This window comes from Lissotriton helveticus, chromosome 9 (genome assembly GCF_964261635.1).
Source record: "Lissotriton helveticus chromosome 9, aLisHel1.1, whole genome shotgun sequence".
NCBI classification, from domain to species: Eukaryota; Metazoa; Chordata; class Amphibia; order Caudata; family Salamandridae; genus Lissotriton; species Lissotriton helveticus.
Genome location: NC_136070.1, coordinates 29,605,372 through 29,632,201, shown reverse-complemented (window position 1 = coordinate 29,632,201; position 26,830 = coordinate 29,605,372). Strand labels below are relative to the sequence as shown.

The following is a 26,830-nucleotide window of genomic DNA, read 5'->3' as shown; positions in this document are numbered from 1 at the left end:
ATTCATCCAGGGGTGATTGACCTTTGTCAGAGGAAGAAGGATCATCTCTGGGCAGTGCTGCTACACTGGACGCTGGTGACATTCCAGGTGTAGCTGGCAGAGAAAGGTGTGGTGGAACCAGAGGAATAGCCGGTGGTGGTGTGTCAACAGGTTGCTCTTCAGGGGGCTGCGGAAAACACCTGCAATGGTCGAAGAGCATGGCCTGAAGATCCTGCACCAGTGAATTAGGAAGATGTGAAGTGTTCCGCTTCGGTGGGTTTTGGAATAAGACCCTTCTGGTTCATAATACCTTGGAGGTGGAGGATAATATGGTTGGAAGTATTACCCCTCTGCATATTCCTCATCTTCCTACTGATACTTTATGTTCAGGTCTGGAGGGCTGCGAGCTGGGCCATAAAGGCCACTAACGTCATCAGATTCCTCAACTTCCAGAATTGGCTCAGAGGTAGAGGTGAAACCTTACTAAGCGAGGTGATCTCACGGCAGATGTGCTGGAGATACTGGTAACCTTTATTGTCATTGATGAAGTCATAGACAATATTGTCTACAGTACCGACACGACCAATGTCGACAGTACTACCGTCGACAGCATCATCATGGACGGGGCTGTCATCAATAGGAACGTCACTGAAACAATCATCGACGGCAGAGACGTCGTTGGTAACCTAGTAGATGGCTAGATCTTGGTGGACGAGATGGGAGCGCTAATGGCTGCTGTTGTCGATTTCATCGACGAGATAGTGGTGCTGCTGGTCGCCGAAGATAGTGGTGTAGACGGTGAGGTTTTCGTCAATAGGGACCTTGAAGAGCATTTTTGCCTCCGAGTCAGTAGATTAGGCATAAAGGCGGAAAGTGAGGGTGGGCCAGGTAGAGATGTCTCTGAGGAGAAATGTATACTATCTCCTTTTTCTTAGAGCTGAGAGGCTGGTGAGAAGTCTTGAGGGATTTCCTGGACCCCTCTGACGTTCCTTCCAGAGATCTAGCCCTTTTTTGAGACCTGGCAGAGGAGTCACTGTCCTCTTCAGAAGACGTCTTCTGAGTCTTGGTCTTCTGAAGCCACAAGAGTAGCTGCCCTTCCTCTCAAAGTTTTTGAAAAAAAATAGCAGCAATTTTTGCACTCCTTTTCCTCATGTTTTTGATGGAGGCAGTAAATACAGTTCTTCTGTGAATCACCCACATGGACTATCTTCTTCTCGCAGGTCTTGCATGGACGGAAAAGGCCTTTCTGGGCATATATACTAGCAATATGTAGAATAATAAGCTTTTAAATAATAAAACAGAGCAGGACTTAGGGAGACTTCCTTCACACACGATGTGCAGTGAAAATCTGAGGGAATCAGCCTCTCCTGGGAATGTTCTAGAAGGTGCGATGACCTGATTGGCCTTAGTTAAAAATGTGTTCCTTTTCAAAAAAAGGACATAGATAGGCGATTAAATTCATGGCCTAGGAACATTTTAGCCTTTGGCAAGTTATAGATACATACTGCTTTACTATGGTTTCATAGGACTCCCACTTTGACGACGGGGAAAGATACAAGCATGTGAATCTATGGAGGATACCCCAATACTGGTTAACATGTCATTACTTGTGTTTGTTATAGCATACTAGCTGTCTAATGTTACATGTGCCTCTTGAATAAGTGTATGAGAACCCTGACAAGAATTAGGTTTCTTTACACCGTTACTGCTTGGCTTTACTTTCTCCGAGCTCACATCTTGTCCCAAATCCCTTTTCTCCTACTAATGTGCAATAGCTTACATCCTGCAATGAAGTCAAAGTGGTCCCTTCTTCAACATCAGAGAAGAGTTCTTCACTGACCTCAGCCACAGTCCAACAAATAGACAATATATCATCAGATGGAAGCTCCCCATGTGATACAAAGGCCTAGTAATAAGTTGTCAACTACAGCCTGCCATCTTAACACATTGCACGTGTGGATGAGAAAGACTATAACCTCTTTTCTGTAGCCAACTGGAACAAAGGGAAACAAAATCATCGTCAATGGAAGGAGACAGCGGACAATGTTAAAGATGCCAAAATGAATAAGTTGGTGGGAAAGCCTGTCTCAGCAAACTGCTTGTAGACAGGAATACAGGAGACTGGCCTAGCTAGATGAAGCTTGGCCAGGATGCAGAATCAGCACCAGAACTGCATGCTAGTGCTGTAGTCACTGTGAAATCCCAAGTGTCTGCATTCTTTTTGATAAGTGTTGTTGGGTCCTGTATGCAGTACAGGCAATTTACACCCACATGGGAAGGAGCGATATGAAACCAAGTAGGTCTTTTTTGTTTTAACCCAATTAAAGGATAAAGTCTAAACAAAGTTACAGTCTGCATTGAAGCCTAGAACAACACTGTAAGGGATCTTTCTTGAAAGTTACACGGGTTTGTTATGTTATATGGGTTTGTAGAGCGCAAGGCTACCCCAGCAACAGGGCGTCACAGCACTAGTCTCAGAAAAAAAAACCTCAACTGCAGATGACGACCAGACGGAAAGGTATCCCACGGAGTACTTAGATGGAAAACAGCAAGGTCTTCAGGGATTTCCTGACAACCAGTCGTTCTGAATACTCCTAAGATGTAGAGGAGGTGCATTCCAGAGGGGCAGGAGCTTTTGTGCAGAAGGAACGGCCACCCACTCTTACTTTACTAACACGTGGCACATAAGCCAAGTTAAGATCAGCTGAACGCAGAGACCGTGGGGGTAGGTACGGTGAGGCTACAACAAATTGAACAAAATGGGGGCTCCCAGGGAGAAAAAGATCTTGTGGCCTGTGCACACAGCCTTCAAATGAACATACTTGTCCACAGGGAGCGAATGAAATCTGTGAATAAGGCCAGCGACCAGGCAATACTTCGGAAGAGAAAACGGCAACGTTGCAGGAGAGATTTGGGCCTTCTGGAGTTTTCTAATCACAGCCTTATTAGAACCCAGGTATAAGATGTTGCATTAGTCCAAGGTGGAAAGGATTACTACCTCAATGATGCCTTGATTTGGTGGGGATGGGAGGGGGAGGAGGGGAGGGGGGGGGGGGGGTGGAGGTTCAGAAGGGTGACTTTGAAAGGAATCAAAAAAATTAAGAATGGGTTTGAGCTCATGTAGCAGCCTCAAGCAAGTACCTACCCTTGCTTTCGCCAGTGCGTCAAAAGTGAAGGCACTGTCCACCCAGGTACTTTTTTTTAAAAACAAATTTTAGTTGTCAAGCTTCACATAAATTGCAGGGCCCTGAACACCAGAGGCTGCTGCACACATCAAGTATACATTAAATTTAATTTGACTTTTATGAGCAACAAACAAATTCCATTAGAACAAACCCCCCCTCTCCCTCCCCCCAGATCGCGTCCATGTCACACACAGTCATCCACTGCACCACTGTACACCCATAAAATCACAGTCCCTCTGGGTCCTCCAGCCCCATCCCTGTACAAGCATGGGAATGGTATACGCATCAGACCGGCAGACGTGTCTCCATGTCCTGTGGCGGGTCCAGCTCCAGCCCCCGGTAATCCGCCCACCTGTGCCATATCTTGTAGTGTTTGCAAGGGCATCCACTGGCCAGAAATATAGGTTGTTCGAGCCCCATACAGAAGTCCAGCCCGTTTTTCCATGCGGCCACGGACAGAGCCCTAGGTGCCTTCCAGGCCCTGGCAATGTCTCTTTTCGCAAGTATAAGACCCAATAGCAGGATTACCCCCACTCCCTCCATGATGTGTAGTAGGACCAGACGCGATGTGTAGGGGAGCTCCCAACCCAACAGCTCCAACAAGCATGTGTACACTCCCCTCCAGAATCTATGTAAGAAGAGGCAGTCTCAGACCGTATGAAGGCGTGTACCCTCCTCCCGCTGGCAGCGAAGGCACTCCGGTGATGCGATCAAGCCCGCCTTCCACAGGCGCTGTCTGGTAAAGTACACCCTGTGCAAATATTTAAACTGCACTAACCGCAAGCGTGTTGCTATTGCCGCCCCTCGTGGGCTCGCAAGAGTCTCAGCCCAGTCATCTTCCTCCAGTTCGCCCATGGCCACCTCCCATGCACGTCTGAGCCCCTGCAGGTCAGGGGAGCAGTGGATGACCAACGTTTGATAGATGCGGGAGATCTTGCGATCAGGAAGCTCCCCCATAAAGACCTTCGCCTCAATGGGGCTAAAATCGGGGAGTGACTCCAGGCCTTCCAAACTGGGAGCCAGAGCATGCCTAAACTGTAGGTAGCGATAGAATTGGGCTTGCGGCATACCATAGTATTCCTGCAGGTCTTGAAAGGACTTGGGGGTCAGATCCTTCACAACATCTCCCAGAACAGAGATGCCTATCGCGTCCCACCCCCGGAAGCCCTGCAACGCTGCTAGTTGAGGCAGGCGTCCATTGCCCCAAAGAGAGGTCTAACGGGTTAATGTATTCCACCATCCCATCCTACGCAGCGCCTGCTTCCAGACGGAGAATATCAGCCACGTGGCCGGTGGCAGGGGTCTCCGAAGCGGCGCGGAGTACAGTAGGGTGTGAATGGAATAGCGCCCCATGAGCTGCCGCTCGACCGCATATGCCGGGTCCTCCCTGTCCCCTTACCACCACTCATTAATCACAGATGTGAAGCCTGATTTATGAGATAACATCCGATGTGGCCAGGCCTCCGGAAAAAGTAGATTGGAAGCATGTGCGGAGTGCTACCCTTACCCTGCCCCTCTCCCACAGAAACTGTCCCAGCGCTGCGTTCACTTGGCCGGAACCATCGGGGTGGGATCGGATATGCATGGTTCTGCAGTTGATATATGGGGGGGGGGGGGGGCTGGGGAAGTGCCACCATCATTAATATGGCCGACCGACCATATATGGACAGGGGCATAAGGGACCAGACCAAAATATCTTCCCGGGTACAATCCCACACCAGGACCAGGTTGTGTTCCCAGGACACTGCTGGCACATAAAACAGGAAGACCCCCAAATACTTACATCCTCCCACCGCCAGCTGAACAGATGCAGCCCACGTTCCCAGCCTCTGACGACCCCCCCCCCCAACACCCATATCGTAGATTTACGTGGGTTCATATATAATCCCGAGGCTTTCCCAAAAATCTGTAAGATACGCAGCAGCCGCGGCCTGACCTGTCAAAGGCGGTAAGAAAAAACAGGACATCATCTGCATATAAAGCAATTAAAAGACCTCTCGAAACCCCTAAGAGGGGAATCTATGCGCACCCATGCCACCAGCGGCTTCATGGCGAGCGCAAAGAGATATGGAGAGAGGGGGCAACCCTGTTGTGTACCCCACCGGATAGGGAAGGGGCAGGAAATCGCTCCCCCTACCCGCACGGACGCTGTCAGATCAGTGTATAGCAGAGTGAGATAGGCCAGAAAATGTGGGCCGAGATTAAGCCTCCGCAGGAGGGCAAATAAATATACCCAGCTGAGGGAATCGTAGGCTCTGTCCATGTCGCCAGCAGGAGCGCCGCTGGCTCCCCCAATTGTCCGCTGGCCGCCACTGCCACGTGTGCACGCCTGATGGTGTGGCGGGTCGCCCCCTGGGGCATAAATCCAGCCTGGTCCGGGTGTACTAGGGTAGAAATGTGTGGGAGGAGGCAGTTAAACAGCGCCTTGGCCAGTACCTTCGCTTCCACATTTAAGAGTGAGATGGGACTGTCCGACGCGTGTTGATCCGGGGCCCTGCCTGGCTTGAGAAACACCACCACCTCCGGTTGCCTCCAGTCCGGAGGAAGCGAGCCCCGCTCCCATGCCTTCTCCACCACCGGGCGAGAATGCGGGGCCAGTTGCACCAAAAACTTTTTTTTAAATTCATAGGGAAATCCATTTGGTCCCGGGGCTTTCCCAGGATTCAGCTCCCCCAAGGCTGTACCCAATTCCACGTCCGTCAGTGGCCTGTCCAATCGGTCCCTCACCTCATCCGATACAGCTTTAGGTGGAAGGTCCTCTATAAATTAAGCTATGACCTCACCCGTGAGACACTCCCTTGGTGCGTAAAGATCCTCGTACGCTGCAAAGCTCTCCGCCACAGCCAGAGGCTCAATAAGTGGCACCCCCGTGGGACCCAGGACTCAAGGCAGGGCCTGGGAATGGAATACACTCTGGTACAAGCGATGCAGCATCTTACTGGATTTGTCCCCCCATTGGTAAACCCTACTTCTCGTTGCCAGCCAAGCCTGACGAGCCTCATCCATCAATAGGGCCGCAAGAGATTGTTGGGCTAACAGGCACTTAGGTTTTTGACCACCAACTTAGGACAATTTAATTTAATTTAACAAATTTGTAATGTGCACAGCTTCCCTGAGGGGTTTTCCGATGCATGGACACGGAGAAAGCCAAAGGGAAGGAGGCTACCAGTGGATGTCCCAGGAGTTTAAGTCCTTACCTAGAAGCAGAATTTCAAATGTATTCCTGTTTAGGTGCAGGCAATTAGCAGCCATCCAATCAGCGAAAGTGTGGCATCATTTAACTAAATGAATCTTGGATATAGGAAATGACACTTTTTTACACACATTTGTCATGGATATAATAACTCCGTGCACACTACTGTTGATACATGTTATTTCAATATTATTAATACAGTCAGATGATAGTCTTAAATTAAAGAAATCGCTCATGGGCTGCAAAATAGTCTGTGACCGTGGCAAATATGCTGTCCAATTCCATGTATTAACACTTATTTAAAAAACATCTTCCAGAACAAATTTGAAAATTAGTTCTGCCAAACACTTACCATATGTATCATAGGGGTCAACGTTGGGACTAGGCATGTTCCACCACTGGATGCTTGCATCAATGCCACCACTAAAACACTGCTCTCCATTTGAGCTCACCACCAAAGACAATACAGGTCCTCTACAAGGGAACAGAAATGGCCACTTAAGTAACAAGACCACAGAAGGTACAAAACAGTGCAATATATACACTGCCTTTTTCACTTACGAGATGGTCTCCTGAAAATTTCAGGTGCCTGTTCAGTAATAATGAGCAATCAAAAGGAAATCAGTTACTAACCTTTAACAACCATTGATATCAATTATAGATTCACATACTCGCATCAAATGTTGCATCCTGAACTGTACATTTTAGTCTCTGCGGTCAGGGGGCCATCCAATTTGTAATTACACTTCTATACCCAAGTCTACTGCCCTTCTTGAACCCCTCCTCTTTTGTTTTTAGTTATGGCTGAGTGCAAGACCATTACTAGCCTCAACTTTCCATTCTTATGTGGAAAAAAGAATGAAGAGACTGATACTTCCTTGCCTCTTGCTCTTGAAATGGCACTTCTCTTTTACTGCCCGATAGCTTCAGTGGTTCTTTTTCTTCTCTACCAATAAATAATGATTGGTCCTATTTTGTGGCTAGGTAATTGGTTTCTGGGTGTTTGTCTGAATTCTAGGCAGCAAACCACAGCACTAATTTGACTGTGATTATTGTACCTCATCCTGTGAATAAAAATTATGTATGGAGAGGTCCTAAAGCAAAGTAATCACAGTAATTTTTGGGATGACGTAACGTCAAAAGTGGAGTAACCTGTCTTCCTCAAACTTGAACTGTCCCCAAATGAGTAATATATCATATGCCAAAGTGAACTTTGCATACTAATGTATTAAAATGTATTACACTGACAGCCGGGGAGGAGGGAGGGTTATTCACGACTTCAATGAGAATACCCACGATACAGAACTAGGATTACAAGTGAGTAGCATTTTCTTCTGCAAGATAGGATTCTCACTGATAGTCATGAACAAAGAATAGAGTAGCAAGCATATCGCCACTATGAGGCTGTCAATATAATAAAGGGAAACACTATATACAAGTAAAGCTTGTAGAGAAGTTAAGCAATCTGAGTGGGTTACTTAAATACATTTCGCAGAGTTGCTTGACCCACAAGACAATCTCTGGTGAAAATATGAGATAATTTCCTAGTCGCTGCCATTCATATTTCTGAAAGAGGAACATTTGCGTTCCAAGTAGCAGATGATGCTTTTCCACTAATGGAATGGGCTCTTCGTTTACTAGCTAAAGGTTTATATGCTAGTTGGTAGCTATATATAATGCAGGAGACTATCCACCAAGAAATGGTCTGTTTGGAGGATGCTAAACATGTACGTAAAGGACCATCAATCATAAAAGAATGCATGTTATTTTTCTAATGGATTTAGTTGTATCTATATAAAACTAAGACGCTCAAATCTAGATATGAAGTGATCTCTCAGCTGGAGAAATATTAGGGAAGAAAACATTGAGATAAATTGTTTGATTTACATGGACATCTGAGACAACTTTAGCAAGAAACTAAGGATGTGTTCTTAACACAATTCTGTTGTGGTGTAAAACCAAGTAAGGTTCAGTAGATAAGGCTTGCAATTAAATGCAACTAAAAAGGCAACTTTTCACGAAAGATGCTGCAAAGTGGCTTCATGAATGGGCTCAAATAGAGGAGCCATAGGATTGGAAAGAACCATATTCAGCTCCTATGGTGGTAGCAGACCTTCGGTTTCCACTGTTACCAGAACGTTTCTGATGAGTGGTATTGTGAAGAAAGACCTTTGATTTCTGCATGCTGTTACAGCAGCAAGGTGTACTTTCATTGAAGAAAATTGCAGTACACTTTCAAGTGTAGTCAACAGGGAATAGAGACCTTTTCATGGCAAAATACTGGGTCATGAATTCTATCGAGACACTAAAGTAAAAATCTTTTCCATTTGAAAGTATAGGAGCTCCTGGTAGATGGTCTCTTAGCTTCTTTGATTATTTCCATACAGTCAGTCAGATATGTCCATACCATATGACCTCAGGACCAAGCTGGCAAAGGATTGTCAGTGTGATGTAAGACTTTGCCTCCCATCCTGGACAGGAAGTTGTGGATGCATGACAGTTTCCTGTGAGGTTTTAGCGATAGGTGAAGTAGCTCTGGAGAACACCATTGTATCGCCCACTCGGGAGAAGGTTTGAACCTGTTGATTAGTGTTCATATTAGAGAGATTGGTGGAAAAGCGTAAGGAAGTCTGTTCGAGCAGTTCATCAAAAGGACATTTGCCACGGATTGTGGCAAATATCCTTTTGATGAACTTTGGAAACATAATTTTGTTTGTTTGCAAACAGATCTATTTCTGGGAAACCCCAACCTAGAAAAATGAATTACAAAACATCATTGTTGAGTTCCTGTAAGAAAGGGCCCTATTTCTGCATGGTTGCCCTTACTTTTTGCCAAACTGTTGATGTACTTTGAGTGTGCCCTGGGTTCCTGCCAACCAGGTACCCAAGGCCTACGTTCTTTCCCTAAAACTGCATTAAGACAAAACCCAATTGGCACTCTTTGGCCACATGTCAGTCCCTTCCAAATGGTACCAAAGGTACAAAGGGGACTGTGGCCAGGGAAGGTCTCGAAGGGCTGCAGCACCGATTGTGCCACCCTTAGAGGCTCTTTACCTTTACACACACTGCCATTGCAGGCCGCATGTTTTGGTGCAAAACAAACTGAAGAGTCGCATGGCACACATCCCAGTGTGTCATGCCTACAAACCACTGCCCTGGCATAGGTAAGCCATCCCTCTAGTTGGGTGCACTATAACAGTGGTGAGGGTACAGGTGCATGAGCCCTGCCTGCCTACAGTGTCAAGCCACTTTGTTGACATTGTAAGTGTAGTGCTGTCAATAAAGAGTATATGGTGCTGGGAGTTTGTCATTACGAACTCCAAAGCACCATAATGGCTACACTGAAAACTGAGAAGTTTGGTATCAAGCTTCTCAGCACATTAACCCACACTAATGCCAGTGTGGGATTTAATGAAACATGGACTCATAGGGCATCTTAGAGATGCACCCTGAAAGGTGTGTATCACTTACAACGCAACTTTTACGTCGTAATGCTGTTACAACGCAGCTATTACAACGCAGGATCCATTACAACGCATGGCATTACAACGCATGGCATTACATCGCAGATGCTATTACAACGCATACCATTACATCGTAAGTATTGGTAAGTATATAATTTATTTTAATTTTATTTAATAATATATAAATGATTTAATTAATATTAATTATAAATAAAAATATTTATTTATGTTTTTAAATATTATAAATTAAATTTATTATTTTAAGTAATTTTTTAAATAAATATGAGTATAGGAGTATATGTATAGGTGTTTGGGGGTACAGGGTGTTTTTAGGTTTCAGGGTAGGGTTTGGTTTTTGGGGTACAGGGGTGTTTTTAGGTTTCAGGGTAGGGTTTGGGTTTTGGGGTACAGGGGTGTTTTTAGGTTTCAGGGTAGGGTTTGGTTTTTGGGGTACAGGGGTGTTTTTAGGTTTCAGGGTAGGGTTTGGGTTTTGGGGTACAGGGGTGTTTTTAGGTTTCAGGGTAGGGTTTGGGTTTTGGGGTACAGGGGTGTTTTTAGGTTTCAGGGTAGGGTTTGGTTTTTGGGGTACAGGGGTGTTTTTAGGTTTCAGGGCAGGGTTTGGGTTTTGGGGTACAGGGGTGTTTTTAGGTTTCAGGGCAGGGTTTGGTTTTTGGGGTACAGGGGTGTTTTTAGGTTTCAGGGTAGGGTTTGGTTTTTGGGGTACAGGGGTGTTTTTAGGTTTCAGGGTAGGGTTTGGGTTTTGGGGTACAGGGGTGTTTTTAGGTTTCAGGGCAGGGTTTGGGTTTTGGGGTACAGGGGTGTTTTTAGGTTTCAGGGCAGGGTTTGATTTTTGGGGTACAGGGGTGTTTTTAGGCTTCAGGGTAGGGTTTGGGTTTTGGGGTACAGGGGTGTTTTTAGGTTTCAGGGCAGGGTTTGGGTTTTGGGGTACAGGGGTGTTTTTAGGTTTTAGGGCAGGGTTTGGGTTTTGGGGTACAGGGGTGTTTTTAGGTTTTAGGGCAGGGTTTGGCTTTAGGGATAATTAAATTATATTTACCATTTTAAAATTAATAGAAATATATTTAATAAATTAAATTAATTATTTTACATTAATTACATTTTTTAATTAAATTAATTAAATTAAATAATTTAATATTATTAATTTAATTTAATTTCATTATAAAAAATATGTACATTAAACTAATTACTTTTTTTAATTAAATTAAATTAATTACAATTTTTATTATATTTACATTTATTAAATAGATATTTTATTAAATTAAATTAATGACAATTTTTAAATGTCTTTTAATTAAATTATTTAAAAAAATTTAATTACAATAAACTAAATAACATTTTAAAAAAAAAGTCAACTTACCTATACTTACGATGTAATGCCATGCGTTGTAATAGCATCTGCGATGTAATGCCATGCATTGTAATGACATGCGTTGTAATGGATCCCGCGTTGTAAAATCTGCGTTGTAACGGAATGCGTTGTAATACAACGCGTTGTAATGACACCAATCCCCCTGAAAAAATACCTAACTCTAGTGTCCTGGCTGAGTGGCTGCTCGCCAGCTGCCACCACTAGACATGCTTCTGGACCCCTGGGTTGAGAGCCTGCTCCTCTCGGGGGTCTGAAACAATGCTCTTCCTGCGACGAGGTGCCAAGCCTCCTCCCCCAGGATGGGCAGAGTCCAGGAAGGCTTGCTGCCTTTGTGAGCTACCCCAGGCCTTTGCGGCTTCCAGTAACTGGCCCCACTTTGAGTGGGATAACCACCGGAAATAGGGCGTGTACCTTCCCCAAGGAAGGGACCCATTGGTCGTAACCTTTACTTACCTGTAATGTCCCTAAATCAAGTATTTTGGGTCATCCCTGAACCCTGCCTCCTCAGACAAGAACCGACCAGAAGAAGAGAAGGAGGACCGAAGAAGCTGCGCTCAACTAAGAAGAGAACGACTCTCAGACTTGGCTCCAGCCCTACTGGCATGTATGCACCTCGAACCTGCTCCAGCGCAATCCCTGTGTCTCCTGCAGCCAGCAGCCCTCAACTACACTAAGGACCTGCCCTGCCCTCCAAACCCAAGACTTTGTTTCCCGTGAGCACCGGATTTGCACACCCACAGACTCTGGCCAAAACCGCTAGTCTGCACCCACTCTGCACCAGACGCCCACGGTCTGAGTTTGAGTGGCTCAACAGCACGAGGAGGCCTCCCCGGCGATACTGACGTGAGATCTGGTGATCTAAGACCTGACTTGAATCTCTAAACAATGCCTGAAGTCTCTTTCTGGAGGATCCACCTGACCGTGACCAGAGCTGGTGAGAAAGTCCGACGCCTAACCGATGGTGTCCCAGCATCCCAACTTACCTCCCCAACCGGTGGTCACTACCAGAAGATCTTTATCCCAAGCCTGCAGTCTGTGTTGCAACTGGAGAATCCCCATTGAAAACAACAGGGCATCCGACGCCAAAACAGCACCCTGCACCCATCTACCGCTGCGGGTGTACTTTGGGTGCTAACTCAGATCCCCCTTTGCCCCGAGTATAATACCAGGAGCTTTGCTCCCACAACCTTGAGGCCAGCTTGTGAGCAGCCACCAATCTGAGGCCCCCTATTGGATAACATTGGGCCTCAGCACTCTGCACCCGGCCACCCTATTGCCGCTGGGGTTTTTTCCAAGAGTGCATCCTTGACCCTGGGGAGCCCTGGTTCTGACCCCAGAATACCAAGTCCCACAAACTTGAACTTACCTGCAAATCGATAACTTAATTTCCTCCCACAGGTTAGCATTTACTGTTTCTTGAAAATTGTGGAGTTGGTTTGTATGAAACACTGAAAAACTGCAAATGCACAAAAACTGATTTACTTACCTTTTCTGTAGGAAATGTCCCTGTGTGATATCTAGGCATATCACCCCGAGTAGAAAAGGTAACTTAAAAAGTAATCTAAAAAGTAAGGTACAAAGTAATCTGTGAAGTGACTGAAAAGTAATTTTGAAGTATTGACTTACCTGTAATTCAACCAACTGCATTTGAACCTGCATTCAGCTGTAAACCATTGCATGAGATTTTGCAAAATATTATTTCACTTACCTGCACCAGGCTTCGCTTGGTTCAAGAAATAAAATAACTTTATATTTTTGATACAAACACATTGGTCTGAGTTCAGCCTTTGAGTGTGACATCATTTGCTGCCTGAGTGTGTACAACAAATGCTTAACACTGCCCTCTGATAAAGCCTTATAGCTTGCCCACACTACCACAAATAGAGTGTAAGGTGCGATCTACATTTACCTCTGCCTACCTTTAGGGTTCCACTGGACTTTGTGAACACTGTACCTCATTTTGGTATAGTATATGGAGAGGCAGCTTCCTACAGTTGCCATTCGCGGTTCGCATGGAATTTCCTACTGAGGACATCTGCTTGCTGATTTTGCTAATAAGTGAATTGCTTGAAGTTACAGATTTCTGACCAATGCCAAATTGCTGGAGGTTCTGATGACAATGTCCTCGATCTCATTACTCCCTGTTGTTTCAAATACTACATTGTTGTGACATTGTCCGTTTGTACTAGAACTCTGTTTGAGAATAGAGCTGGATAGAAATCTCTAAGAGCTAGACGGACTGCTTTCAGTTCTAGAACACAGATATGGAAAAGTTGTTGTTGAGGAGACCACTGACCCTGAACTATTAGTTCTTCTCAATGAGCTCCCAAGTCGAGTGTTGGGTACCAGAAAATTGCCATCGGTCTTGGAGCCTAGAAGCGAAGACACTTTCCGTACCGTTATATTTACGATATGGAGTAGTTGGAGACATTTTTGAAAAATGAAAGATACTTTAATCCAAGGGAAACACTACTCCTGTTATTGTATTCAGAGATGCAACCAGGTATGATGGTACTAGGACTGGCACTGAAATAGATTTTTCCAGATTTACTCGAAGTACTAAGCAATCTAATACAGAGTTGAATCTTTTTGTGGTTGTATTGATGTAGGATATGCTGATGCAAAGGAAAGCTGCTAATACCGTCATGCATTTAATAAAAGTTATTGGGGCCCATTTGAGATCAAAAGGGAGAACTTGGCACTGGGCTTTGCCAACCAGAAATCTGAGAAACTGATTCTATGCCATTGTAATGTGAAAATAAGTGTCAGAGTTGGAGACAGATATGGCTGAAAGTTAACATCCTGAATTTTATATCTTTGATATATTTGTTGGCATTTCTCAGACCCAATAGGTTCCGGAATTCTTGTTTGGGGCCATTGTTTAAACCCAAAAATATTTTGTATTGATATCTTTTCCACTTTGTGATGGACAAACTGATTTTATTGCCTGTTTTTGGAGAAGTGATGAAACCTCCATTTTTAGTTGAGACAGACGATGTTGAGGAGCTCTTTTTGGTGGAATTAAGGGATGGAGGAAATTTGAACTGAAGAGTATTCCCATACTGTATAATCTTTAAAACACAATTGTCTGTTGTGATTCTTCTCCACGTCTCCAGATGTTTTGTTACACTTCCTCCCACTGGAGAGGCAAACAGAGCAGATGAAGTGTTGGTCTCATTGCCTATTAGAACAAAGCATTGCCCAAGTTGGATCTCTGCAAGGTTGTTGACATCTGCCATCATATAGTCGCTTTGAATACTAATGTATAAAATGCTTTATCTCATTATCCTAATGCTTTAAGCATCCAATGGAGCAGGAACACAACCAGCGAGCTCCTGAGGTAAGGGATAGCCATCGGCAATAATCCCTGTATACCTAGTCTACCGTGCCAAACAAACGATCCAAGCAATCACACAAGAAGAATTTAATATTTCTGTACTTTGGACTGGAGTTCTGCAGAGCGGAGGTCACTGGTGTCAATGACCGTGCGCCAGTCTCTGGCCGCCAACCCCGGACCAATACTACAATCTATATCGGCGAGAACCCTCCGAGGCTGCTGTCTCCCCCAGGCAGGTCTGGCGGATGCCAATCTCGCTACCATCGGACCAGGAGTGGAGCTCAGACCAGCTCGTTCCTCCACTTCCACCCACTACTTGGAGTTGGAGCCCTCCGTTCTGGAAGTCCGTCGCGCTGGCGACATATTACTACCGCACACGGTGGTGAGCCAGTAGTGAAAAATCAGACCCGGATTCGCCTTCCATACACTCCACGACCACACCGAGGACTCCTCCGGCCTCCCCTCTTGGAACCGCAGTGACAGACGACCTGCCGTGATCCGACCACAGCCAAGAGACCCACATCGCCCCAGTGCGGGTACCCCGGAGACGTTATTGCCGTTACTGGATCCTGGTCTGGGAAGGAAGAGACGGCTTATCTGCAACTGCGCATCACCAGAGATAGGTCACAGGGCCCTAGAAGCGCGGACAATGCAAAATCAACAGACGAGTTCACTCGCTGCTATGAATGGTCACATTTCGCTAGTACGATCACTGCATAAATACTGACACCAAGATACAGGACACAGCGCTAAAATCTCCCCTTTAATAAGGCAGGAGGAGAGACCACTAGTACAGTTGGGAATCCCGCTGAGAAAGGTGACTCTCCAGGTGCCCGTGAGGCCTTTGTACAAAAGTTATGAAGCTAGTTAAAGAATAGACCTTGATCAGGGGAGTCTGGTTGCAGCCTGCCTGACCTTAAAATGGGGGCCGCCGCAGACTAGCAGACCTAGCCTTTGCTGGCAGTGTACAGCAAACCTGTGTTCTCCATTTTCCCTTCATTGTACACAATTCCTGCTGCTTCCTTTCTGGTCTTATTGCCCCAACCATTTTGAACAGGGACTGCTCCCTCTCAAGGCCTCAACTCATCTCCAAAATAGTAGCAATCTGGAAAAGCAATAGAAAAAGGACTGGGCAATAGAAACTAACAAGAGCCTACAGCTACCTCGATGAGCTTAGATCACAAAGACGGCGGTCATCTTGGAATGACTCAATATAACTCCAACAAAAGGAAATGTGGACTGCGAAATAACATGGAATAGTACTTTTTCGATACACCCTAACCAATTGTTATATAAATAAACAAATTCTACTCCCTAAGAGGACCGACAGGAAAAACAGCAACCTGTAAACATCCGGAGACAAGTAGTGGTCTAGAGGAGACATCAAAGTGAGGTCACACCTGCAGGAACTCCCTGGGGAATTATTTACCACCATCAGTAAATATGACCGGAATCAATTTAAAATCATCAGGCATCAACTCTTACATCATAGAGTACCCAACTAACTTATCCAAGAACGCAGCCAAAAAAATTCAAACACAATCCAATTAGAAAAAACCCTGACACGCGGATCTCTGACCCCTCCTTTAATCTAACCAAAGGCATTATTGTAAATGATTTGATATTTTTCACCAGAAAAACAGCTAAATGGCGCACTGTCATTACGAAAATGCTCAACATAAAAAATATAAGCAATACCCCTCATGGTACCAAATATCGATCATCCCATCACCAAGCCTAAGAGCGGTACTACACATAACCATCTACAAGAACGGTATTGTGCTTATACAAGCAGCCAACTACGAGTTAGGAAAGTTCGACAACCTGTTTTCAACATTGAAGGAATGTGTAGATAGCACAAGTTCTCAACAACACCTGACCACACAAGCTATCACCCGATCCACCACCAACACTGCCACCACAGACGTCATAATACCTAGAGACCATCAAAAACCACAACCTACAATGTTGTCAGGAGACTCAACTTTGACAGGAGGAACAGTGGACGGGAGTGAGGCAGAGATAGGAGAAGAATCTCTACTATACACTAATACCGCCCGAAGCCTTTACATCGGGAAAAGTCAACGCCTCTCCCTCAGGATTTGATTACTCCCACACGTAGATCACTCAATGGATCCCGCATCTAGCAATAGAAGATAGGGAAGCAAACACCCCTTCCATATCCCCCCTCTACAACAGCACAAAGTACACCGGCGTACCTACGAAACTCATATCCCCCTAGCTTGGTACTAAGATCACAAGACATAGGGTGTGCATCTCACATCACACATAGAGGAAGTGCAGACACCCGAACTAGTGACAAAAAAAGGAACACTGAAAAAGTCACAGATCTAAAGCACTGGGACACAAACAAACCTCGAAATAAGCAGAAGCGTACTCCTAATATATCACCTAAGATTCAGAAAGAAATCGGAGCTCTTCAAATTCAAGTGAACAATAGGTCACAGGACATTCTAAGAGCACTACAAGTTATGGAAAAAATACTAGAAGTCACTGCAGGTACTCACTCCAAAGTCGAACTCATTCAAAAATCAGTGCATGATATTCGAGGAAAGAGTAGAGAGACAACCATGCCATTACCAAACAGTCATAATCGACCCTACAGAAATCTTAAATACTTATCGGATGTTGAAACCAAAACCCTACTCCGGTCATATGAGTCTAAAGCCAACAACAAAGGGGAGGAAATTAGATCAGTGCCGATCGATGCAAATAGAACGTCCTGGCCTAAGAACAGGAAACCTAAACTTAACAACCTAAAACAAGTCCAGCTAACAGCCAATACTCAGGAGATGAACCCTAGTAGCTCAGGGAAACCACTGCTATGCCTACTGCTCCACTGCCGGTCCGCAGCAAAGCATGCCTCAGCCATCGCTGCCCTCATCATTAACCAGGAAATTGACGTGACTATCTTAACAGAAACATGGCTTACAGAATCTTCTTCCCCAGTCATGGATCTACTGGTGCCTCCTCACGCTAACATTGTGAGATTAGACTAAAAAAGACTGGAGCCGGTATAGCCTGCATACACTGAACTGACAGAGATCAGCCAAATACAATCTGACCCTCTTGAATCCTGTGAATACCTCGGTCTAAGAACTGCAGATAATCAAAGGTGTAACTTGCATGCGCTCTACCATCCACCAGGCGATAATGCCACCTTCACAGAACAGTTAATGGAGATTATCACGGCTAACTAACAGTCACATGAACAACATATTCCTAGGAAACTTTAATTTACACTGGGACGACAATAATGACAAACAGGTTAGCGCACTTAAAGAATTTTTAAGAGATCTAATCCTTACTCAAGCCTGTACTCAGCCAACACATTCAAAAGGGGCAGCCTTAGACTGGGTACTCTCAAGAAACAAGGATTTTACAATCCACTCAATTGTTCTGTGCGATTGGGAGGATCACCATGCCATAACCTTCCGGATACCCACCATAAAAAAGATCAAGACTACACAACTGGTCAAACTTAAAAAGTAGACTCGAGATACCAAAGACCCTAATATTGAGCTACTAGTAGCAAGATGTGAGAAGGACCTAAGTCTGCAAAGCGGCTTGCTAAACGTTAACAAACTCACAGATCACTACACTACGTCAATGATGAATATAGTCAACTCCACCATGCCTCTAAAACTGAAAAGAATTTCAGAGAAAGATAAAAATCCATGGTTGAATGGGACACTGAATGAAGATAGGCGGAAACTGACAGAAAGAAAATGGAGACAGCATCCATCATCCCCCCCAGCTGAAAAATCTCAGAAAAATCAGAAACTAGCACAACAAAAGTGTTCTCAATTCCAAAAAGGAATTTTTTAGATCAGGACTGGATGACGCCAAAAACAGACCTTGGAAACTATTTGAGATGTTAAAGCAACAATCCAATAAGCTGGCCAAATCTGCCCAAGAGACAGCTAAAACGCAACTGAGCTGTGAGGAATTCTCAACATTTTTCACAGACAAGGCCATCACTCTAGAAAGAGAGCTTAGGATGGCAGCCGACAACCTCGCTAGCCAACTACCACCACTGAACGATACTAAAATGAAAAACGATCATGAGAGTTCGAAAAACAATGGACAATGGGCAACCTTCAAGCTATATGACCAAAATACCATTGCCAAAACTATATCGGAGATCAAACCAAATAAACACTACCCCCTCCCCTCAAAATGCCTAAAAAGAATCAATCATGTTGTCGTCCCTATATGGACAAAAATAATCAATGCATCACTATCTCAACGGATCCTACCAGAATGCTGTTGTATTCCACTTATTACATATTCCCATGTATGCCTTTACCCACTTCATGCCTTCTAGTGGAATGCCAAGCCACAGTTATGATGGGGCTGAGCTCCCTGCTGGCTGCTCCTGGTGGGGCTGAATACTATTGTACTACTGATCTTCCAACTAACTTGAATAAATCCTCCTGAACATCATCTACCTGCCTGGAGCCAGTTCCTACAATTTATTTGCGACTATTTGAACCAAAGAACCCTCGTCTGCTATCTCTGAGGTTGAGAGTAAGAGCTTAGGATGTCCTCAATCTACTTCTCAATCTACAGCTGCTGCAACTCTTCACAAGGCACTCATCAGCCCCACCAGTGACCTCCAACCGGTTTCTTCTGTGAGGGTAAGCCTGCCAACGTCTGCGTTTTGTGTGGTCACTCTGCCATCAACTTGCCAACACACTGTCTGGTGAAGGAGTGTGTCTTTTCATGTATACGCCAGTTACAGTCTCCTTGCACCTCAAGTCTTTGCCTGCTGTTCCTACAGCATGTGAAAAGGACTATTCTCCCAACGCATGCAGCACCTCAAACCAAAAAGTCTCAAAAGTTCGTTTCTGTGCTTCCACAGCGCCCCTACTTGCAAGGAACAAGGACTTACAAGTCTCTGAATATGCCAAAGTGGCAGTTCCTTTTACTGTTCAAGTCTCTACATTTTTCAAGTTTCTGCCAGTTACTGATGTGTTTACACAGTTACAGCCTGTACTTGTGTGGTTTCTTCAGGTGAGGTAATTTGAGTCTACCTAAATTCAGCTTCAGCTACACTGTTTGGATACATCAACCCCATAATCACATTCATTCTCTAAGGGGTGAGGAGTCACCTAGGCGCAGTGTCTATCACTATTACAATTCTTTTACTTTGGCGATTTGGATTTCATTAACAGCAGAGTTAGCACAAGGGAAGATGGTTCGGCGTGAGTAATACAATGTTTTTAAATTCGTAATACAATGTTTTTAAATTCGTTTTATGTGTCTGTACACTAAAGCCGGTATAAACTGCCACTCTGCTCATCAAAACTTCAAAGTCAGCGCGCGCTTCTCACCGCTTCGCTTCTTCCACCTGTGGAGTCATTCATGACGTTTTCCCTGCTTGGTAGACACCAGTGCTGCTGTTGGACGCCTCGCAGCAAGAGCGTGTCTGAAGCCACCCGGCATTTACGTCTAGGAGCGTACCAACATTTTGTGGCTGGCTCCGGTGGAGCATATTGAACTCCTGGTGCTCAGAAGTATCCTGCCTTGCTTTGTGCCCCTGCCAACCATTGTTATAACAAAGTTTTCTTCTGCATTCAAAGTAGGACCGTCTTCGTCATGAAGTGTAATCCAGGCACAGAAATAGAACAGGTGAGACAGCAATTTCTTTTGTTTGTCTGAAGCATGACATCGTGTGTCATCAATGACTCATTTTTAAAGGGGTGGCATTGGATGTGTCATTTCTTTCTGGAAGCAACTCCGCACTATCACAATCTTTTCAAGATGAAGATGATTTACAGTACGGTGCTGTAAGATTTTTGGATATTAGAGTCACATTCCTTTGTCACACTTTACGTGCATCATCATCAGTGACTTTTTTTATGAGGTGACATTGGAAGTGTTATTTCTTTCGTGAATGTAGCGTATTTCTTGCTGTCATGAATTTCATTTTCAATTGTTACGCTGCCATCTAGTGGCTAGTTGGGAAAAGTGAATGTAATTTATTTCTAATGCTTGCTTTTTATATACATCGATTTCAATGTTGGCAAATCTGTATCTGTAAAGTCCATTTTTTATACGTCACTGTTTATTATGATTATAGGAATTTTTGAGGTCTCCTTTACAGTTTACAGTGATTTTCTATTTACAGTTTACACTGTTTTATTCTATTTTACAATGCACAATGTCTTTTGACCTCCTTCAGGTTTTTATTGGGTATTCCCCATTCTCATGTGCATACACTTTGACCTCCAGTGGGGGTACAACATGCTATGTTTATATTTTACAGTGTCTGAGGTTTTACCTTCACACAGTGCACCAGGTGTTGTGTGGACTGTAGTCCCACTCACACATGCATGACTTTTGACCTCTCCGCGAGGTATGTTTTGAGGTTATTTTCCGCTTTCATGTGCATTCAGTTGACCACCAGTTGAGGTGTGTCGCGTGGACGGGTGTCCTCTATTTTGTAGGCACAATTTATTGACCTCTCTGGAGGTGTGTTGCGGGGTTCTATTCCTTTGTAGGGGATGTGTGTCAATTTTTACTTATCAATGTGCATGCATACCAGTAGTATTCCCTTGTTGGGATTACATAGTGTTGTACTTGTCACTGTACTCACAGTTTCAAATGGTCACATCCAATAGTTCAATTTCTCAAGTTTTTCAATGTGTGACCTTCATGACGTTGTCAAATTTTGTTACTGCCTTTCATTAATTTCTTTGTTTTCAATGTTTGACCTTTTAGGTTTTCGATATGGGGGTTTATCCCTCTCAATTTTTCAATGCTTTTTCTGTATAACCTTCACTATTTTGTGAGGTTACACTCATCAAGTTTTCAATGTGTGACCTTTTACGAGGTCGTGTCTATAGGAGTTTACACTCTCAATTACTCAGTACATTTCTGCTGAATTGTATTGCTCGATATTCAACGAGTCTAAATTATATTTTAAATTGCTATGTTTACAGGGAAGTATGAAAGTTCTCTTGTGGTCCTTTCCTCTGCTTCTCTGTTTACTATTTTAATTTACTCAATGCCTGTCTCCTTTCATACTGTTCCGGTTGGTTGGTGTGTCTGGAGTAGGTCTTGGGTTATCATTGTATTCTCTTTTTCTCGTTGTTTTATAGAGAAGGGAAGAATAGTATCTACTTTTGTGTTCATATATCTACTTTTGTGTTCATACCTTTTCTGTTTTACTCCTCAAGTCTTACTGTTTCTTTATGCACTTTGCATTGCCGTGTGTTTTCAGATAAGGAGTGTGTCTGGTCTTTATCTGTTCATTCCTTTTCTGTATTTTCTATTTCTCATGCTGTGCAGTGTCTCCTGTCATATCTGCCTGGCCAGTGGGTGTGTCAGCAGGTAATTATCGGTATGCGTTCGCTTTCTTTTTAGTTCTATACTCCTATCTTCATTGTTCTGTTGTGGAAGAAGGGGAGGTATGTTGTATTCCACTTATTACATATTCCTATGTATGCCTTTACCCACTTCATGCCTTCTAGTGGAATGCCTCTGCACTGTGATGCACCATGGAATGTTGGGTGCTGTTTGAAGATAAGCCACAGTTATGATGGGGCTGAGCTGGCTGCTCCTGGTGGGGCTGAATACTATTGTCCTACTGATCTTCCAACTAACTTGAATAAATCCTCCTGAACATCATCTACCTGTGTGGAGTCAGTTACTACGAATGCCTAAAAACAGGTCAAGTCCTCCCCATAATCAAAAAACCTACAGCAGACCCGGCAGATCCGAATAACTTTCGCCCATTAACCAATATTCCATTACTTGCCAAACTAATTGAGAAATGTGTGCAAAATCAACTGAGCAACCACATAGCTAATTTCAATCTGCTGGACGACTGCCAATCGGGATTCAGACCAGGCCACAGTACGGAAACAGCAATCTTACATATAGTGGATGATGCGCTACAGGCCCTAGATCACAATCAAACATGTTTATTAGTCCTCCTTGACCTGTCATCTGCATTTGACACGGTAAATCATGAAAAATTGCTAGCCCGGCTTCAAGGCAGGATGGGAATATCTGGAAATGTTCTGAAATGGTTGGAATCCTTCCTCCATAACAGAACACAAAGGTTCCTGGTCAACCAGACGCTATCCCCATCATGCCCGAATTTGATTGGAGTCCCTCAAGGATCAACACTATCTGTCACTATTCAACCTATATGTCGAACCTCTTACAGAAATTCTCCGAGACGCAAACATATCCCATCACATGTACTCAGGTGACACTCAGGAAGACATCAAGACAATGAACGAGGCGTTAAAAGTGTCACTACAATGGTTAACTAGCAATCATCTGAAGCTAAATGCACATAAAACGGAATTCCTATTAATATCACCTCCAAAGAACCACACAAATGTGAAGGAATGGACCAAACTGATCACAGCGCTCAACTGCACCACTACCCGAGTTGACGCGACTAAATCACTGGGAATCATGCTGGATAAGAACCTAGACATTAAAGCCCACATCAAATCAATGGCAAAAAGTGCCCTGTTTCACCTGAACTATATCAGAAAAGTGAAACCTCTCATTACTAAGACAGACCTCAAATTGTCAGTTCAGTTCTTAGTTATCTCAAGGATTGAATATGGATGTACAACACTAGCAGGTCTACCACAAATGTCTACAGCACCACTAAAAGCCTGTCTCCATGCGGCCGCAAGACTCATTACACGGACTAGAAAATATTACCATATCTCCCCACACTTGAAAGCATTAAACTGGCTACCATACGAAGCCAGAATCCAATTTAAGCTGGCATGTATTACCCACAAAGCACTCCACTACAAAACAAAAAGGTACTTAGCCCAGACAACTTGGGGTTGTCCTTCACCTCCCCCACCCTAGGGGTGGAGTTGGCACAGGTTGGCACACCTCTCTTCCTCACTTTGTTTTTCCCGCTGGGTCTCCCGCCCAAAGTGGGGGGTAGAACCAGTGGGGACCAGTTGCTGAGTACAGCAAGTGGCCTGGAGAGGCTCACAAAGGCGGTATGTCTTTGAAGCTTCTCCATCGTGACCCTTGCCCATCCTGAGGGAGACGGCTTGGCACCTCGTCCCAGGATGTGCATTGTTACAGGCCCCCGAGAGCAGCAAGCTCTCGACCCAGGGGTTCAGAAACATGTCTAGGGGTGGCAGCCTCAGTAGCCACTCAGTCAGGTCACTGGGAGTTGGTCAGGTTTTAGGGGGCATTTTACAATAAATCCCACACTGGCATCCGTGTGGGTTTAATGTGCTGAGAAGTTTGATACCAAACTTCTCAGTCTTCAGTGTAGCCATTATGGTGCTGTGGAGTTCATAATGACAACCTCCCAGCACCATATACTATTAATGGCAGCCCCGCACTTACAGTGCCCAGGAATGGACCTGGGTACTGTAAGGGTACAGGGCTCATGCACCTGTGCCCTCACCTCTGGCATAGGGCCCCCAGTTAGAGGGGTGACTGATGTATGCCAGGGCAGTGGTTTGTGGGCATGGCACACAGGGATGTGTGCCATGTTGACTCTTTGTTTTGTTCTGCACCAAGACACGCAGCCTGCCAAGGCAGTGTGTGTGTGTGTGTGTCAGGGCACATGGCCTCTATGGGTGGCACAATAAGTGCTGCAGTCCTTAGGGGCCTTCTCTGGTCACAGTGGCCTGGGTACCTAGGGAACCATTGACCAGGGGCTGACATGTGGCCAGAGATGCCAATTGGGTTTAGGCTTCAATGCAGTTTTAGGAAAGGAACACGGGCCCTGGGTACCGGATTGGCAGGAGCCCAGGGCACACTCAGTCAAAGCACATCAGCAATTCAGCAAAAAGTGGGGGCATACCATGCAAGAAAGAGGGCACTTTCTCACAGATATCACTTGTGTTCTGTCGAATTTGTCTCATACTAATGCTTAACTGCCTTCTGTATCTAGGCGCTCTAATCCACACTGCCGCTCCTCTTGTAAACACAGAGTATGTAATATGGTATAGTTGCCCTCTCCATTTTTTTCCGGAGCTTGCAGGCTTCTGCCGCGTTCAGTTCCACGTCTTATAAAAATACTATCTGGGATTTACGTTTACCCAGCTGTGCATACACACAGTGCAGTTTGTTAATAGATCCCATCCAACCTAACATTCCATGTTGTGAAATTATATTTCTGTGGTGCTGCCATTTGTGTCATGTTTACCATAGACAAGCGAGGGCGCATGGAAGAAATACAGCCAGTGGCAATGCATGGTGAGAGTGCGCACCCGCTAGGACTCTTAACATATGTAACAAACATCCCAATACAGAGGTCCAACCTAAGAAATGTGTTTGACCAAACATGCGCCTTCAATGGCAATGGATTTAAAACAGTACATGCATTTGCTGGGGGGGGGGGGTTGACGGGGGAGGAGGAGGGGGGAGGAGGAGGAGGAGGGAGGAGGTTGGGGGGAGGGAGGAGGTGGGGGGGAGGTGGAGGGGAGTGTGACTAGACCTGCCGCGGTCATTTTGATCTCCTTGCCGGCTGTGCAGTTGTATCTCGGACAGGGGGGAGGGTGCCCCCTGGTCCAGCACCAGCTCATCCACCCCATATCAGGATATCTTTCTGTACTAGTAGGGACGGTCCATCCACACTATGTATCTGTAGTTGGCAGTGCCGCTTTTCTTTGATTTGCAGTGTCAGCGACATGCAATCCGTGAAGTGAGCGTGCCCAGTGTACACCATTAAGCACTGTTCAGTGGGGCCTGCACTGTTTAGTTTGGGTTAAGGCGCGGTTATCCTAATATTTCTTGCGCGGTTTGTGGTGTTACTGATGGGAACAGAGTTAGGCTACTGTCTGAGTTTGAGAGTGTTGCCCCATCTAAAAATGTTTCAGAAAAGGGGGTGGTGATGAACAGAGTGTCTGAATTAAGCAGACCACTTTTACCCAGTCCAAAGATCAGGGCTTGATCCATCGCCGTTATTTAGCTCACTGCCCCATCCCAGCTCAGAACCTGGCTATATGCAAATTAGTCTGTCCCTGGCCCAGTGCATCATGGGAACAGGGCAGACCAAACTACCAAGCCAATTCTTCACCAGAAAGGAGACAAGCTTCCGGGGACCGGTTTCTGCCATTTCAGGCGTCGTCGGCCCGGCTTGCTTGAATCCTGATGGAGCAGTGAGCAAGGGACTCATGTCTGAGTATACCCTGCCACACCTATAGTGGCCAAAAACGATTCAGAAAAGGGGGTGGTGATGAACAGAGTGTCTGAATTAAGCAGACGACTCTTACCCAGTCCAAAGATCAGGGCTTGATCCATCGCCGTTATTTAGCTCACTGCCCCATCCCAGCTCAGAACCATCTAAAAATGTGTCCCCTCCGTTGGGATCTTCGGAATTTCTCAGTTTAGCCGCCGTCTGGAGCGCCGTTTATCTTCTCGCCATTTTCTGTTCTGGGGTGGGCAGCACCTCTTCTCCCAGCCGTGAGCGGCTCTCGTAACGTTGCTTATTTCTTGTACGGCGGGGAATGCACGTCGGCGGCCACCTATATTCTTACAGGATTGCGAGGTCCAGAAACGTGGTCTTGATCCAGGATCATGCTTGCCTCAGCATCTTCAAAGAAATAGCGGTCAAATATGTGTATAATCTTGAGACGGGCCGGGAATAGTAAAATATATGTTGAGTTGCTGTAGGTGTTTAATTCCCATGTATGATGCCCTTTGACGTACTTGTATGGTGTAGTTCGGGAATAGAGAAATTCTAGTATTCTCATAGTATGGGTGCATTTTCTTGAATCTTCCGGAGCAGCATGTCTCTGTCCTTGTTATTTAAAATCTTGGCCACTATTGGTCCCGGCGTCGCACCCGGGGTACGGCTCCCAGTCGGAACCCTGTGTGCCCATTCGACGCTGAACATACCAGTCAGACCCTCTGTTGCCACTGAGGTGCACAACCATTTTCGATAAATTGCATGGGGTTATTGCCTTCACTATTCTCAGAGATGCCTATTATCGTACTTTGCTTCTTCGTGTGCGCCCTTCTGCATCTTCCAACCGGCTTTGTAGTTCTTCCACTTGATGTTGGGAGCTTAGTTCCAGAATGTTCAAAGTACATTAACTAGTCTAGCGCTAAGGCAATCGTTTCACACAACCTGGAAAAAAACACATGCACGATTCAGCTATGTTCAAGGTCGGTTAAAATTAAAACACTTACATATGAGCTCTGAATGTGTAGATTGGCTCCACATCTAAAGAGGCACTCCTAGAAAAAAAACACAGGGTAATAATGTCAATGGCAATTACAGCTTAATAAAAATTATTCAGGTTTTGAATT

At 45.0% G+C, this 26,830-nt stretch overlaps 1 protein-coding gene across 3 annotated transcripts in view; it reads right to left on the bottom strand.

Moving 5' to 3' along the window:
* The window catches only part of STRN3 (striatin 3), a 984,550-nt gene that overhangs the window by 269,405 nt on the left and 688,315 nt on the right, over nt 1–26,830 (bottom strand). For all 3 annotated transcript variants that reach the window (XM_078659406.1, XM_078659407.1, XM_078659408.1), the window contains 2 exons: nt 26,711–26,758; nt 6,710–6,831 (listed from right to left, as the gene is read on the bottom strand). In XM_078659406.1, coding sequence (XP_078515532.1) covers nt 6,710–6,831; nt 26,711–26,758 — 170 coding nt within the window. The remainder of the gene's footprint in view (nt 1–6,709; nt 6,832–26,710; nt 26,759–26,830) is intronic.